Source organism: Alosa alosa, chromosome 2 (assembly GCF_017589495.1).
Source record: "Alosa alosa isolate M-15738 ecotype Scorff River chromosome 2, AALO_Geno_1.1, whole genome shotgun sequence".
NCBI lineage: Eukaryota > Metazoa > Chordata > Actinopteri > Clupeiformes > Clupeidae > Alosa > Alosa alosa.
Genome location: NC_063190.1, coordinates 25159136 through 25172815, shown reverse-complemented (window position 1 = coordinate 25172815; position 13680 = coordinate 25159136). Strand labels below are relative to the sequence as shown.

The 13680-nt window shown below is 43.7% G+C and overlaps 1 protein-coding gene across 1 annotated transcript in view; it reads right to left on the bottom strand.

The window, feature by feature from the left end:
- kctd16b (potassium channel tetramerization domain containing 16b) overlaps positions 1-7864 on the bottom strand; it is a 69123-nt gene extending 61259 nt beyond the window's left edge. The window contains exon 1 of the mRNA XM_048237520.1: positions 6167-7864. Within this exon, the coding sequence (XP_048093477.1) occupies positions 6167-7001 (835 nt within the window). The 5' untranslated portion in view covers positions 7002-7864. The remainder of the gene's footprint in view (positions 1-6166) is intronic.
- Between the last annotated feature and the right edge of the window lie 5816 nt (positions 7865-13680).

Here is a 13680-nt window from a genome sequence, read left to right as displayed (position 1 = left end):
GTCTATCAGTCACTTAACGTAAGTCCTTGTCATGCTCAAGTCAAGTATCTCCAGTGTAGTTTGCATGAAGTCTGTTTTTTTCCGTGCTAACCTCTTGTGATTTTTTTTTTTACTGTTTTATGGATTCCTTTTTGCCTTTTGGAAGAGTCTGATTTTTGGATTTCTTGTTCTTCTGAGTGTTGGACTGTTTTTGCCCTGCCTTTTGTGAAGTTTGATCCTGTCCTGTCTGAAGTCCCTTGTTTTGAACTGCCTTTTTGAGTTAAGTTTTAACATTAAAGTCCCTTTTCTTCTATTCCTGTTTTGGTGTCTGCTATTGGGTCCAATCCTACACACCGGTCCCTGGACCGTGACAAGAATAAGCAAAGAAATTCTTACCTTTGCCAATTACAAATACCCAGATAGCAAGAGGCTATCGTCGGTCCACTGTCAGTCCATTGGGGGCATAGCTGGCAGTCCGCTGGCATTTTGCTCATTGGTTCTCTGGCGGTCCGCTGGTGGACAAATTGCCCAAAATTTTGCCACTACTGGTCTAAAATCTTTTTAATTTGTTCAGTTACAGTATACTCCATATATCATTTTATTAACTTTTCTTAATATTCATGACAAATTAAATTTAAAGAGATGGTGGTCCAACGGCGGACCATAAGTGGCACGGCACCGGCGGCATACCACTAGCGGTCTGCTATCTGCCAATCTGATTTTGTTATCTGGGTGCAGGCTTAGATAGTCACTTACGGAGCTGAATTAAAATATTATTAATATAATGATATAATGAATTAATATATGCCTATTAAAGTAACAGTAAGCAGCAATTTGCTACTTTTTGCTACTTTTACATGTTTTCATTAGCAGCTAATTTTGATCCTCTTCAGTTCATTTTGATTCAACCGATAGGCTACAGGGGTGAAAATGCCTCTGCACTCAATTGGATAGACCTAACCAATCAGAGTAACGAAATAGCTTACCATGAGCATACTTTGTAGGAATAACACCTGAACCATCCTTCTCCACAAATGTCTTAAATTTTTTTCTGGTCCTGTTTTAAAGTTATTGCGCTGCTCAAGTGTGCTCAGATGATGTGATAGACAAGGCACTGTTGCTCATACTGTATGTCCATTATCGTACAAAGTTCGTCCAGACAATTTGATTGGTCCGAACAGCTCTGATTCAGACATAGTTGCTTCACAGCAGAACAAGTCCAGACCGAACTTCCCGACCTCAAACGACCTGTGGCCGTGGCTAAGTTCGGGCTGGCTTTCCAGGCTAAGACTTTGCAACTATGTCACCAAAAGACACCAGTCATGCTAGCAAGCTAGCTGTTGATGACTTCTGCATGCCTTTTAGGTCGTTAGCTTGCCAGTCATAAACCAAAACACTTTAGTGCTGCTTGAAATTCTATCATTTCACTAGCCACATGCTGTTGAGCAATTTGAGCAGAGCATAGTCAGATTCAGGTTCCCAAAGAGTGAACCACACCTGCCCATTAAGACATTGTTGTTATCATGCCAATGCTACATTTATCTTTTTGGTGGTTGTGTTTCCTCCTCTTAAGCTCTAATGTGATCTGTAATATCAATAGAAAACAGGTACTGATAAGTTGGTATTCATTTAATTGACAGCTAAGTAATGAAAACCATCAGACATCTAATAAAAAGCAGTCTTAGAAGCAAAATATGAAATCTGATTATCTTGGAATTGCATTAGATGCAATGAAACCACTGTTGTGCAATATGCTGCACTAATTCTTTTTCAATTTACAATGTTTGAAGATGGAATTTCACTGGCACTGCCACATTAGAAATGTCCATTCACAGTAGGAAAGCACAATACCAAATACCAGCAAACTAGCTAAATACAACGGCCTGGCTAAATTTGGCCATTTCTGCTGCCAAATTAGTGCCCCCAGTCATTTCCTATTGATACATTTGCCAACTTCCTCTATTTGTGTGTTTTCTTTAACAGTGTTACTCTAATTTGTTTTCATTCTTTTTTTCTCATAAATAGGCATTGCACTTCAACTCACTGACATTCAATAAAGCATATTTCCAGGCACCGGTGAAAATGCCAATTTCTGACCGGTGCCCTCTCCTCATTTTGAAGAGCCTCTCCGTAATCCTGTGCTGTAAATAGACCCTGACGAGGCAGCTCCCTCACACACGGGGCAGCAGGGAAACATACGCTTCTTTCTATGCCGTACAGGCAATCTCCCTCCCCACAGCCTCGTAGACCCATCTCTGCAGCACTTCTCTGCTCCACTGCCCGCGCAGATCTACAGCAGGTGGCCTAATGGTGTGTCTTGACACACACACACACACACACACACACACACACACACACACACACACACACGGGTGTCTTTTCACACATACACACACACACACGCACAAGGGGAGTGAGGACAGCTAGTGCAGCGTTCATGGCTCAGAGGTGCCGTAGAGAAGTAACCGCAAAGAGCTGTGGAATCTGCAGAGAGGTCTGTGAATGTGGTCGAGATACACCAGAATTGGGCTAGATTTTCTAGGCTGTGAGAAAGTTATGCACCTTTAGACCTGGGGATGACACTGAAAAGAGTTATTTCCTGTGTCTACATCATCTGGAAATGTCTGCTTTGACATGACTAAAAAAGTATTGAAAAACATTCCTGACATTAAGTGTAGGTGCAAGACAGATATTCACATTTTCAACTAATAGCACTCTTAGATGTCTCAGGTCAACTTCAGGCCTAAAGCTATGGGAGAAACTCTGAGAATTCCTCAATGTTTCTTATATTATGCTTTTGATATTAGACATTATACTAAGGCAAATTATACTAATAATGCATACAGCAATCCCAGTCCTTCAGCTGTTGTCATCAGATCAGACCCTTACACTTGACCCTTATTTTGATGTGTTAATATTGATATGGTAAGGTTGTCAGTGTTAGGTGTTTGATGCTGCAAACAAATGCTCTTTCACAGTTGCATATAAAAGGAAATTCCATGTAACAGGAAAAAAAGCTTCGTTGTCATTGGCAGGAACTCTCAATGTTTAAAATAAGACCAACTGTCACCGAAAAATGAATTACTATTGGCAGTAAATGATCATTACGATGCAGTAGAACTGTAATTTCCAGTTAGAGGTCTTCCAATTTTATCCACACCTTGAAGACTAATCACACTTGATTTATTGCTAATTCACATAATTTTGACTTTTTCCAAGTCTCTTGGCATTAATATCTAGCCTACATTTAAACCATATGGACCCCATTTAAAGCAGTAAGATCATTAGATACAGTTAGGCCATTATAAGTAATGGATGTCTATTATAACTACAAGCCATTACGGGGCTTAGGTAGGGTTAGGGTTGTGGTAGGTTTTAAGGTTAGAATTACTCACTTGTGTACATATGTGCTTATAAAGCCTCGGATCCATTATTAACTACAGCACTTAACAGCTACCGGTATTACCCTCTACTTGAGGACATTTTATAGCAAATGGGGACCTCCTTAATTCTATAGTATTACAGAGTGTTATAAAGAACTAAATCTCATAAAATGAGAACATTATAAAGCTGTTAACTTCATATTTGTATTCATATATTGATATCCATCTTTCTTTTTTCACACTTGTTCTCTCGCCCTGCTACCTTCTCTCTTTCTCTCTGTCCATTTCTCTCTTTCGTCTCTTCACTCTGCCCTCTTCATTTCCCTCCTTCTCTCTCTCTCTCTCCTGCATTATGTAGCATGCGGTGTGGCTACGCCGGCCTCCCCTTGACACGGCGGATCAGAGAGCAGCTGGACCTAGCAGGAGCCGGCGCTGGGGCTGTCGCTTCTCATCTGGCCGCGACCCGATCAGCATCAGCTGTGTCAGCAAGATGCCACCCGACCGAGCGGCTTCTGTCCCGAGACCTCTCTTCTCTCCCTTTCCCCATCAGCCATCGGCCAGCCGCTCTGCCCCAGGAAGGAGCCCCTCGTCAGGGCACTGAGTATCTCATCTGCCTGCTGTGCGCTCCCATGGTGATGGTGGTGATGAGGCGAGGACACCACTCACTGTTCGTAGCTTGAGGGTGGGGTGGGGTGAGGTGGAGGAGGACACAGATGTGCCTCCAACCCCATCTGCCAGGGCCCATTAGGTGGTGTGTTTGTTACGTTAGGGGGCAGCTAATAATATTCTCCGCCACAGATGAATAATCACTGCCACACAACAAAAAGGCCGGGTGGGTGTCTGTGCGCAAGATGAAGTGCTACCCCTCCTCATCATTTAAGTTAAATATCTAGGTCATCACCACAATCGGAGGCAGGGCAGATTTTTTTTTTTCATTGAGGGTAAGAAAAGGTTATATGCTCAGTAGCACAAGGGAAAAACAGTAGACCTAGCAATGCTATGATTTACCTCTTTCTCTCACACCTCTATCACTCTCTCTCTCTCCCACCCTCGTTCCTTCTCTCACTTATGCTCACGCATTGAGACCTCCACCTGTCACCACCAGTGATTGATTATCAATCACTCTAACCATGCGACAAATTGGTAAATAAATTTGCCTGTGGAGGGATAGCACCCGGAGCAGAGCAGCCAGCCAGCCAGTGAGGCGGGGCAGTGAAGCCTGTAAATAGCAACTGGTGCAGGCTGCCGAGGGTCCTCTACAGGACCAGCCTGACAGAGAGTGGCGCACAAACAACGCTGTGCCTTTTCAACTGGCCCCGGCCCCAGCAGGGCCTCCCGGCCACCAGCACACTCACACACTCACGGGCGGCTGCTCTGTGCCACTTATCTGTCGCATGCAGAGAAAAAGTTAATAGTCAGAGGTGTCTTGCTGACAGACATTATGTGTGTGTGTGTGGGCGGGCGGGTGTGTCACAAAAGATCAACTGGGGAGATGATGCAGGAAGAAAAATAACAACTTTGTGGTTCCTGAGCCACTTGTTTTATTACAAAATGCCAGGCAATGGTCTCTCAATTCTTTGAATGGAAAAGCTTTAGCATGCAGTTTGTTGTATGAAGGCCACTAGAAAAGTGTGATCCTTGGGCTTCAATGTTGTTTGATTATTGTACTGTGTTTCATGAACATGCAGTCAGAATAATGCATGCCTTTGCCTCTGTAGAATACTTTAATGGCATGAACACAGCACTTGAAAAAGGGCTTTGCCCAAAACGACTCTACCCACCACCCTGATAATACGACCGCACTCCCTGGGGGATAAATTACTTAGCAGTCTTTGATCCGAGAACCGGGGACACAGCCTCAAATAAGCAAGGCTTCCTCTTACTTCACACCACCGGCATGGGTGGGAAAAAACGCACCGAGACACCAACATTCCCATTCAGCTAATGCTGCCCTTTTTTCCTGAAGTGGCGAACGAAATGTGCTAGTAGCAGCCTCAGCTCCACGTCGATGGGAAGTGTCAGATGTTTGTGAGGAAGTCTCGTTTGCGATGACACCTATAATAGCCTTGCCATGGTAGGTACTAGTGTGGCCATTCTCTGCTGCCTTTGGCGGTGTCTGTGCACCAGAGGCACGCCATTACAAGCTGTCAATGGCGAGTGGGTGGTGTTTTGTTGCATCGTAAAAAAAACGTTATGAGAGCCATTACTGGGGCCCCATCATCTCTTGCTACTTCACTGAGATTGCTGTTGGGAAAGAGAGGATGACAGAGAGAGGCCCAGGGAATGAGAGCAAAGGAGAGAGTGAGACAGAAAGAGACGCTCACACAGAGAATAGGAGGGGGGGCACTGGGAGCTCTCACCACGGAGAGCTTCATCTCATTTCTGTGTAGGAGTCTTACTTAAAGCTTTTCAACAGGACAAGAAATGGAGCCGGGTGTAAGCACTGCCTCATACACAAGTGGGGAAACCATTCCTCTCCAAATCCTCAGTGGTTATGAAGGGAGCCCTAAGTGCAAAGGTGTCCATGGCACGGTGTACGTAAGCCATCCATTTTTAATAATTTCACTATTTCTGAGGAAAAGGCAAGTCTCTATTGTCTTATTTCAAGCTGCGTGTGCATTTATTGTTACATTCTTGCTCGTGCCGCTCTGCCTGGATTACCTGATCAGGAAAAACTCACCACAAACCAAGTGTGCCGTCTAGTGGTGACCAGATGGAATTAGCTACTTCTTATGTCCTGTCATGAGTCCAATCTGTTTCGCCATTGGTCTAGTTCATAAGAGGTCAAATAACATTAAACTTACGGTAGAAGACATATTCGGTGTAACTTGACCAGATCTTGTCCTCGGTGTGCTGATTGACGAAGGATGCTGTCACCGACGAGTTACAGGCGACCATCTGGAAGCCGCACTCTGACAGCATGTCAAAAGCTCTCTCCAGGTGTTTGAACTTCAGGTAGAACCTTGACGTGTACCTGTCCGGTGTCCGGTCCGGGTCTCGGCTCTCGTTTAGCGTCTCGCCAAAAACTTCTTTCGCCAACGCAATCCTCCCGCATATCAAAATCCTCGGTACCCTCCGAAACTTGGCATCGGTCTGACTCTCTCTCCCCATTGTGCACGAGCCCCTGTAACCGACCGTAATGAAGCCACTCTTTCGGTCAGCCGGCACCAGCGAAGGTGGAGGACACGTCCGTAGGTCGCTGCCCTGTGACCCATCTTCAAAATCACTATGGCAATATTCATCCGGACTGTGCTTCAAGTCGTCAGGAGATAAAAGCTTTACCAAGTCTGGCAGTTGAAAGTATTCCGCTTCTTTCCTCAATCTCCCCTTTTCAGGGAAATGGTCTGGTAGAACGACTTGCTTATCTCTGAGGTAGTCTAATACATAACGAAATAGAAATCCATCTCTGTCAATAAAGTAGCGCCCTTTAGGGTCTCTTGCTAGGTCATTTGACGGATCCTTTTTCGAGGAGAATATTTTCCCCAAGAGGGAATTCGGGGTACCAATTAATGTCGAATGACGAGTGTAATACACTTGCCCTCCAACATTTAGCTCAACGACTTCAGGGAAACTATTCTGTACAGACCCCTGTTCTTTGGTCGTCGGCTGAGTCCGACAGTTCCCACTCGTCTCAGTCATGAGTGCCCAAAATGTTCTTCTCAGGAGAAAGTTGGTGTTCTACGGCCCTTAAACAGGCACTACTTGGCTTGTACAGCGAGGGATTCTTGTGTACGCCTTAGCAGTTTATGTCAAACAGTTGTATAGAATACTAATAAGCCCGGCGTCAACCTACCCGTCGAAGTGATATTTCAATGGGTAGTGGTCCACAAACCTCGTTTTGTCTCTGAAGGGAAAAAATGTGCTGAAATATCAAATGTGTGTGTAAAATGTTTGCATGTTGCAAGCTGGCATCGGTTGCTCAGTCTCCGAAGCCCAGGAGAACAGAGCTTCAGTGGAGGGGAGGGGGGTCCATGGCAAGGTAGCTCTGCACCCAACTACAACAAAAACGGGGTCTGAACGGAGACGCAACAAAACCGCAGAAACTGAACAATCTCTTCCCCAAAGGCACTAGAGAGGGGCGTTGTTGTAATCCACGGCAATTCCTTCAAATTAGATGGTCACTGCAATGTGTAAGTCCACCAAAAACTTTTGAAGTGTGGAGGGATCGTCTCTGGAACACCAGGTATATACTGTCAACTTCCCGTCATCAAATCGAATTTCTTTCGTCTGTTTTTACATATAAAAAGCACTGCCCCAAACCTAACTTCAGAGCGGAAACTCCTTGCGAGTGCAAGAGTCGCCCAATCTAACACTCCCTCCTTCTCGTCATCACCAGCTCCGTCGAGTGAAATCTCGAATGTGCCTATCTGATGCTGTTTCCTGGTTTATGTTAGTCTTCTCCCTTTCCTCTGAAGTGCAACGCAGATTTTGCCATGGGAGTGCGCGCGCGTTAGAGGAGAGGGGATGTCAGAGGAGTGGAGGCTGCGCGCCGTGCGCCCTCCGAGCAGGGTGGTGCCACGCAACTGTGTGTGTGTGCGAGAGAGAGAGAGAGAGAGAGAGACGCTCAGCTGATGTTGCTTCAGCGGTGCAGGGAAAACCATAATGGATAATAAGAATTACATCATCTTAAAGGTGTGGGCGCGCATGATCGCGTGTGCACGTTTCCAGGTGCTGTGTATTTGAAAATAATAAAAAGAGAAATTTGTCCCTTTACGTAGACTTAAAGTTGTCAGATTTAATAAAATATGCACCCAGGCGACTAAATGTGTGTAGTTGTAGCTGTGAAATATTAAAATATTATGTTTTAATAATCAGTGTGACAAACTTGTACAGTTCAGTACACATCATTATGTTCAGTACAATCAGCTCAGTACACATCATTATGATGTTTATAGTTGCCAGTCTTCTGGAAAATTCAGAACCATGGACAGCACCTCACTGTACGATACATTTGAACGTTTTTTCTTTCAATTTCACATTAAGGTTGGTTAAGGATGTTAAGGTCTATGTGAATCGAGAACATTTTATAGTTTTTAACATATAACGTTTTATAGAACATTATTTTTGCAATGATTTATTCCTTTTAAAAGGGAAAGAGAGAGTATTTTCAGAAACCTCTGTGCATTCAGTTGGAAGTAGGTCATATCATGAATCCAAGCATGCTTTCCTCTGTTCATGTGCCACCCACCTCTTTAACTGGTATAAAGCAGAGCCTTTGCTGTTTTAGATTTTAGCCAGGTGCAGGGATTTGCGACAAAATCATCCCTACTGGATGTAATTTTTTTTCTTTCTAGTGATTCAAATGAGCCTATCCAAGTACAACATGTGTGTGTTTGAGCTATGAGGAAAGGGGTGGGGTCAAACCGTGTGTGATTGTATGGGTATGTTTGTGTGTGTGTGTGTGTGTGTATGTGTGTCTCAATGGAAATGTGTGAGTAAAAGAATGAAGGCTAAGGCAGAGAGGGGGGGAGGGAGAGAGTGGGGTTAGGTAGAGGAACTGAGTGGATGAGTGGAGACAGACAGTGTGTGTGTGAGAGAGAGAGAGAGAGTGAGTGAGTGCCTATGTGTGAGGCGGAGTAAGAAAGAACATAAGTGAGAGAGAGAGAGTGTGTGTGTTTGTGTGTGTGAGTGAGAGAGAGAGAGAAAGAGAGAGAGAATTAAGCCAGCCAGCTTCTCTTAATCTTTCATTAGACTGTTGTCTTGAACCCCCATCTGCTGAGTTCCCAGCACTCTGAGCACATCTCATCTGGCCATCAGCTGATCCTCATCTCCAAGGATGTCCACTCGCTAAGACCTCTGCAGGAGAAATGACTCGCATGTCATCGCACTGTCACTCACAGCTTAGAAAAACAATGAAGCAATAAGGAACTTTCAGGAATTGTAAGCTCTATCGGGTTCCATCAATCGCATTTTATGCTGTATTCGGTTCTAAATGCTTTTTGACTGATTTTGAATCGTGTTCAATTTGTTGGAAGGGGTGTTCCAATGACATGAATTGGCTTCATTCTGCAAAGGAACCTTGGTTCATATCACCACACAATCACTGGACAATGAACTCAAGTTCCATGTCAATACACTACTCAAAGAAGACACTTCTCAAAGAAGTTAATGAAAGATGGCATCTTAAACAATTTCAATGTGATGTATCCCAATGTTGTGCCATGGACATGAGACCAGCTCTGATAGTTTTACTTCAGAGATATGAAAGCTCAAGTAAAACAAATGCTATATTGCCCTGTAGGCAAGATAAATTATATGAGTCTCAGGAGGCTTTGCTGATTTGTACAGTTTATGTGAGCTTTTTTTTCCTCCCTAGGAAATCTGGTAAATGTAGTTCATGCATAACTCATTTTTGGTTCAGTGATAGTTAACAAATTTGCTTAGAGCAAGTTTTTTGCTCAGTCTTTATTTTTTGGGTCAGTTGTTGTGAATTCCGACAGAGAGCCAATAATTTAACATTGATTTATTTATACAGAGCAAATAATTAAGCAGTCCACCTAAATGTATTTGCACTGGACATAATTAGCAAAAGTTACTCCACAGAAATATCGACATCAGTAGAAATTAAAGTAGTTCACATCTAGCAGAGACTTAAGACTTGGGAGAGGCTACAGTTTCAAGCCAAATGTCAAAGTCAAAAATGCATCCAAAAGTTTGCTATGAGATGAAAACTAAGGAGGACTGTGCTGGAAGTTTGCAGTATAAGACTACTTTTGACAAAAGGAAGTAGATGCAGCATATTTTTATACGGGCAGAAACATTTGCATTGTCAGAGTTTTACCCGAGTTCAAATAATATCTTGCTGAAGTAACTCCCCCCCACCACCCACAAGGGACACAGTGACAGTAAAAGTCTTTCCCTTCCCTGCTCGTTCACCTTTTTCCAGTATGTATCCTCCACATCCTCTTCTCTCTCAATTGGGCCTCTGGGGTATTATATGTGATCACCCCGTTTCTGCCCCCTCCACATGGATTCTTGACATTTGGCCCTAATATAGCTCTGGTGACAGTATCCAAGTGGCAAATAATATCTTTTGCTGTCAGATGATGGTGAGAAGAAAGTGACTGAAAAACCAACTGTCACTGTGGTGTCTGCTTCAGCTTTCATTCCACTTGTGTGACTTTTTATCGTTTTTATGTAACAGAGAATGATGTCTTTACATGTAATAGCCATAGTTTGAGTCGCCTTAAGTCTGCACCAGCTGTGTCAGTCATTAGGCTGTTTGCACACGATGCCTGTCTAAATTCTCCAAAATCCAGGCACCAGCCATTTCTAGTAGATCTCGAGATGGTCTGGGTCTAAATGTCTCAATCAAATTAAACTTCATGAATTAGTTGCAGCCTATCTACAACTGCAGCCTATCTACAACTTTAACATTTCCAGCAGGTGATAGATAGATAGATAGATAGATAGATAGATAGATAGATAGATAGACAGACAGACAGACAGACAAGACAGACAGACAGACAGACAGACAGATAGATAGATAGATAGATAAATAGATAGATATACTTTATTGATCCCTAGGGGAAATTCAAGGTCACAGTAGCATACAGACAACACACACACACACATTCATAACAGCAGAAAAAGTAATTAAAAGTATATAATATAAAAAAACACAACTAAGCAACAAGGACTGTAGAAGATAAAGAATATACTAAATATACAAAATACAAATTATGATATGATATGTAAAAAACAGGAAGCTGGCAAATTTGTGAACAGCAAAAGACGACTGTGAGAGTTGCAAGCAAATCCCAGATATTTGGTGTCGTGAGGGGTGTTGGTTTTTCCAGGCTGAGAAACTGCTGTGAATCTCAATCGGAGATGATTTTTCCACTGTGTTCCAAAGCCGGCCATTCTCATTCAGGAGACTCTCATAATGATTTTTACAATTTGATGGAGGAGCGCTGCCCGTATTTCTCTGCATTGATCCTGAAACATGATCTTCCCTGAAGTGTCTTCCGATTCACATCATCTGCTAGCCACAGTACTGGCCTGCACTTAGCTCATTACTGTAGTTCTAAATGGGGTTGTGAGTGTGTGCGTCTGCCCCTCGTGGGTAAAGAGGAGATCAGGCTTCATAATGTGTTAGTGTGCTGCTACTAGTGTAATAAAATAATCATGAATATTTTATGATGCCCTATTAAAATCAAAGTAGAAAAGAGGGAGGGAGAGAGAAAAAAAACATTTTATGTAAAAAAAGAGTAGATGGAATTATGCTTGAGCAGGGATGGCAACAACATATTCTTGACCAAGCGGCCATGTTCAATCCATCACCTGCAAATGGCTGGTTGTCAGATTCTCCTCTTACTATGGATACACAATACACACATAGCCTACTCAAACCCTGTCACACAGAAACACACTGACACACAAAGACAGGCAGAAATAACACACACAAATGCACACAAAAACCCACTACTGCACAAATGGACACATTAACACACATGCAGACCCACTGCACGTGCACCACATGCACACACACACACGCATACACACACACACACACACACACATACACTCAGGGCAGGGAAGGAAGGCAGGCACTTTTCCTAGCTAAACTAGGTCCATGTTTTTTCCCTAGAGACAAGCAGTGTGGAGACGGGGCTACATTAAGAGCTCTGGCAGCTGCTGCTGCAGGAGGACGAACTGAGAGCATGGCAGCGGAGGCAGTTTGAGTATAGATAAGAGAGAGGAGAGAGAGAGGGGTGGAGATGAGGGAGAGAGATAGGAGAGGAGTGGAGAAGGGATAGGAGTGGAGAGGGGAAGAGCAGAGAGGGGGGAGAAGGACAGGAGTGGAGGTGAGGAAGAGAGGAGTAGAGAGGAGAGAGAAAGAGAAGAGAGGGAGAGGAGTGGAAAGGGGGAGGAGAGGAGCAGAGAGACAGGAGTGGAGCGGAGAGGAGAGAGATAGAGAGGAGTAGACATGAGGAAGAAAGAGGAGAGGAGAGAGAGGAGTGAAGTGGAGAGGATAGAAGAGAGAGGAGCAGAGAGGGGAGAAAAAAGAGAGGAGTAGAGATGAGGGAGAAAGAGGAGAGATGAGGGAGAGAGGAGTAGAGGGAGGAGAGAGAGGGAGGGCAGCTAGGAGATGCAAGGAGGAATAGAGAGAATAGATGAGAAAGGACTAAAAGGGAGAGGAGTGGAGAAAAGAGAGTAGGGGAGGATGGAGAGAGCAGTAGAAAGAGGAAAGAGAGGAGTGGAAAGAGGAGAGAGAGACCGAGAGAAGTGGAAAGAAATAAAAGGGGAGGATGAAAAGCAGTGAGAGATGAGCCATGGAGAAGGAGAAGAGGAGCAAAATTAGGAGAATGGTGGAATCAGAAAAGGAGGAAGAGAGGGGCATAGTGAAGAGAGGAATGAAAAGGGGAGCTAGAAGAGAAAAGCGAAGACTGATTAGAGAAGAGTCAGGGGAGAGAGAGGAGAGAAAGTGGAACAGAATGAGGAGAGGAGAGAGCTGGGGAGTGGAACGGGAGGGAGAGAGAGAGGGGAGGAGGAGGGGAGATGGCTCGGCTCGTCCGACTGGCTTTGAGCAGACAAAATGGACAGCAGATTCAGTAATGATTCATCTGAGGGTATAGACCCTGGCTCCAAGGCACTTGGCACCAGTAGCAAATGAGCTACTGACCGCTCAACAAAAGGAGGAAGGATCCTGACAGGAAAAGGCTGATTACATGACCCTTTAATGTCTAATACAATGGCACCCTACAGCAGGCTCCTGATGCATAGACCATACAGCCACACGATGGGCTTCCCTTGGGGCTCACAGTGACACAGGGACCAACAACTTTATTCATTACCAAAACATCAAACTCCACCCGACCCACAATTTCCACCTTTATTTCTCATACTCCCTGTCTCACTGTTTTTATATTTCTCCGGTATATCGAGGGAAATTTGCAATTTACATGAATTTAGCGGAAAAATTATAAAATTATAAAATTGATAGTGCAGTTTTTTTTTTTAAATGAGTCCTAACATTCCTGTTGCTATGGTCCATCTGTTTCCAGGCTGCAACATGAAGAAGGATATGTTCAATAAGATTAAGTAATTCACATAATACCGTGCATACAGAAAGTATTCACAGCGCTTCACTTTTTCCACATTTTGTTGTGTTACAGCCTTATTCCAAATGGATAAAATGTTTTTTTCCCTCAACATTCTACACATAATACCCCATAATGACAACTTACTTTGTTTGTTTCTCAAAGTTTGTTTGAGATTTTTGCAAATTAATTAAAAATAAAAAACACAGAAAATCACTTGTACATAAGTATTCACAGCCTTTGGGATCAAGCTCAAAATTGAGCTCAGGTGCATT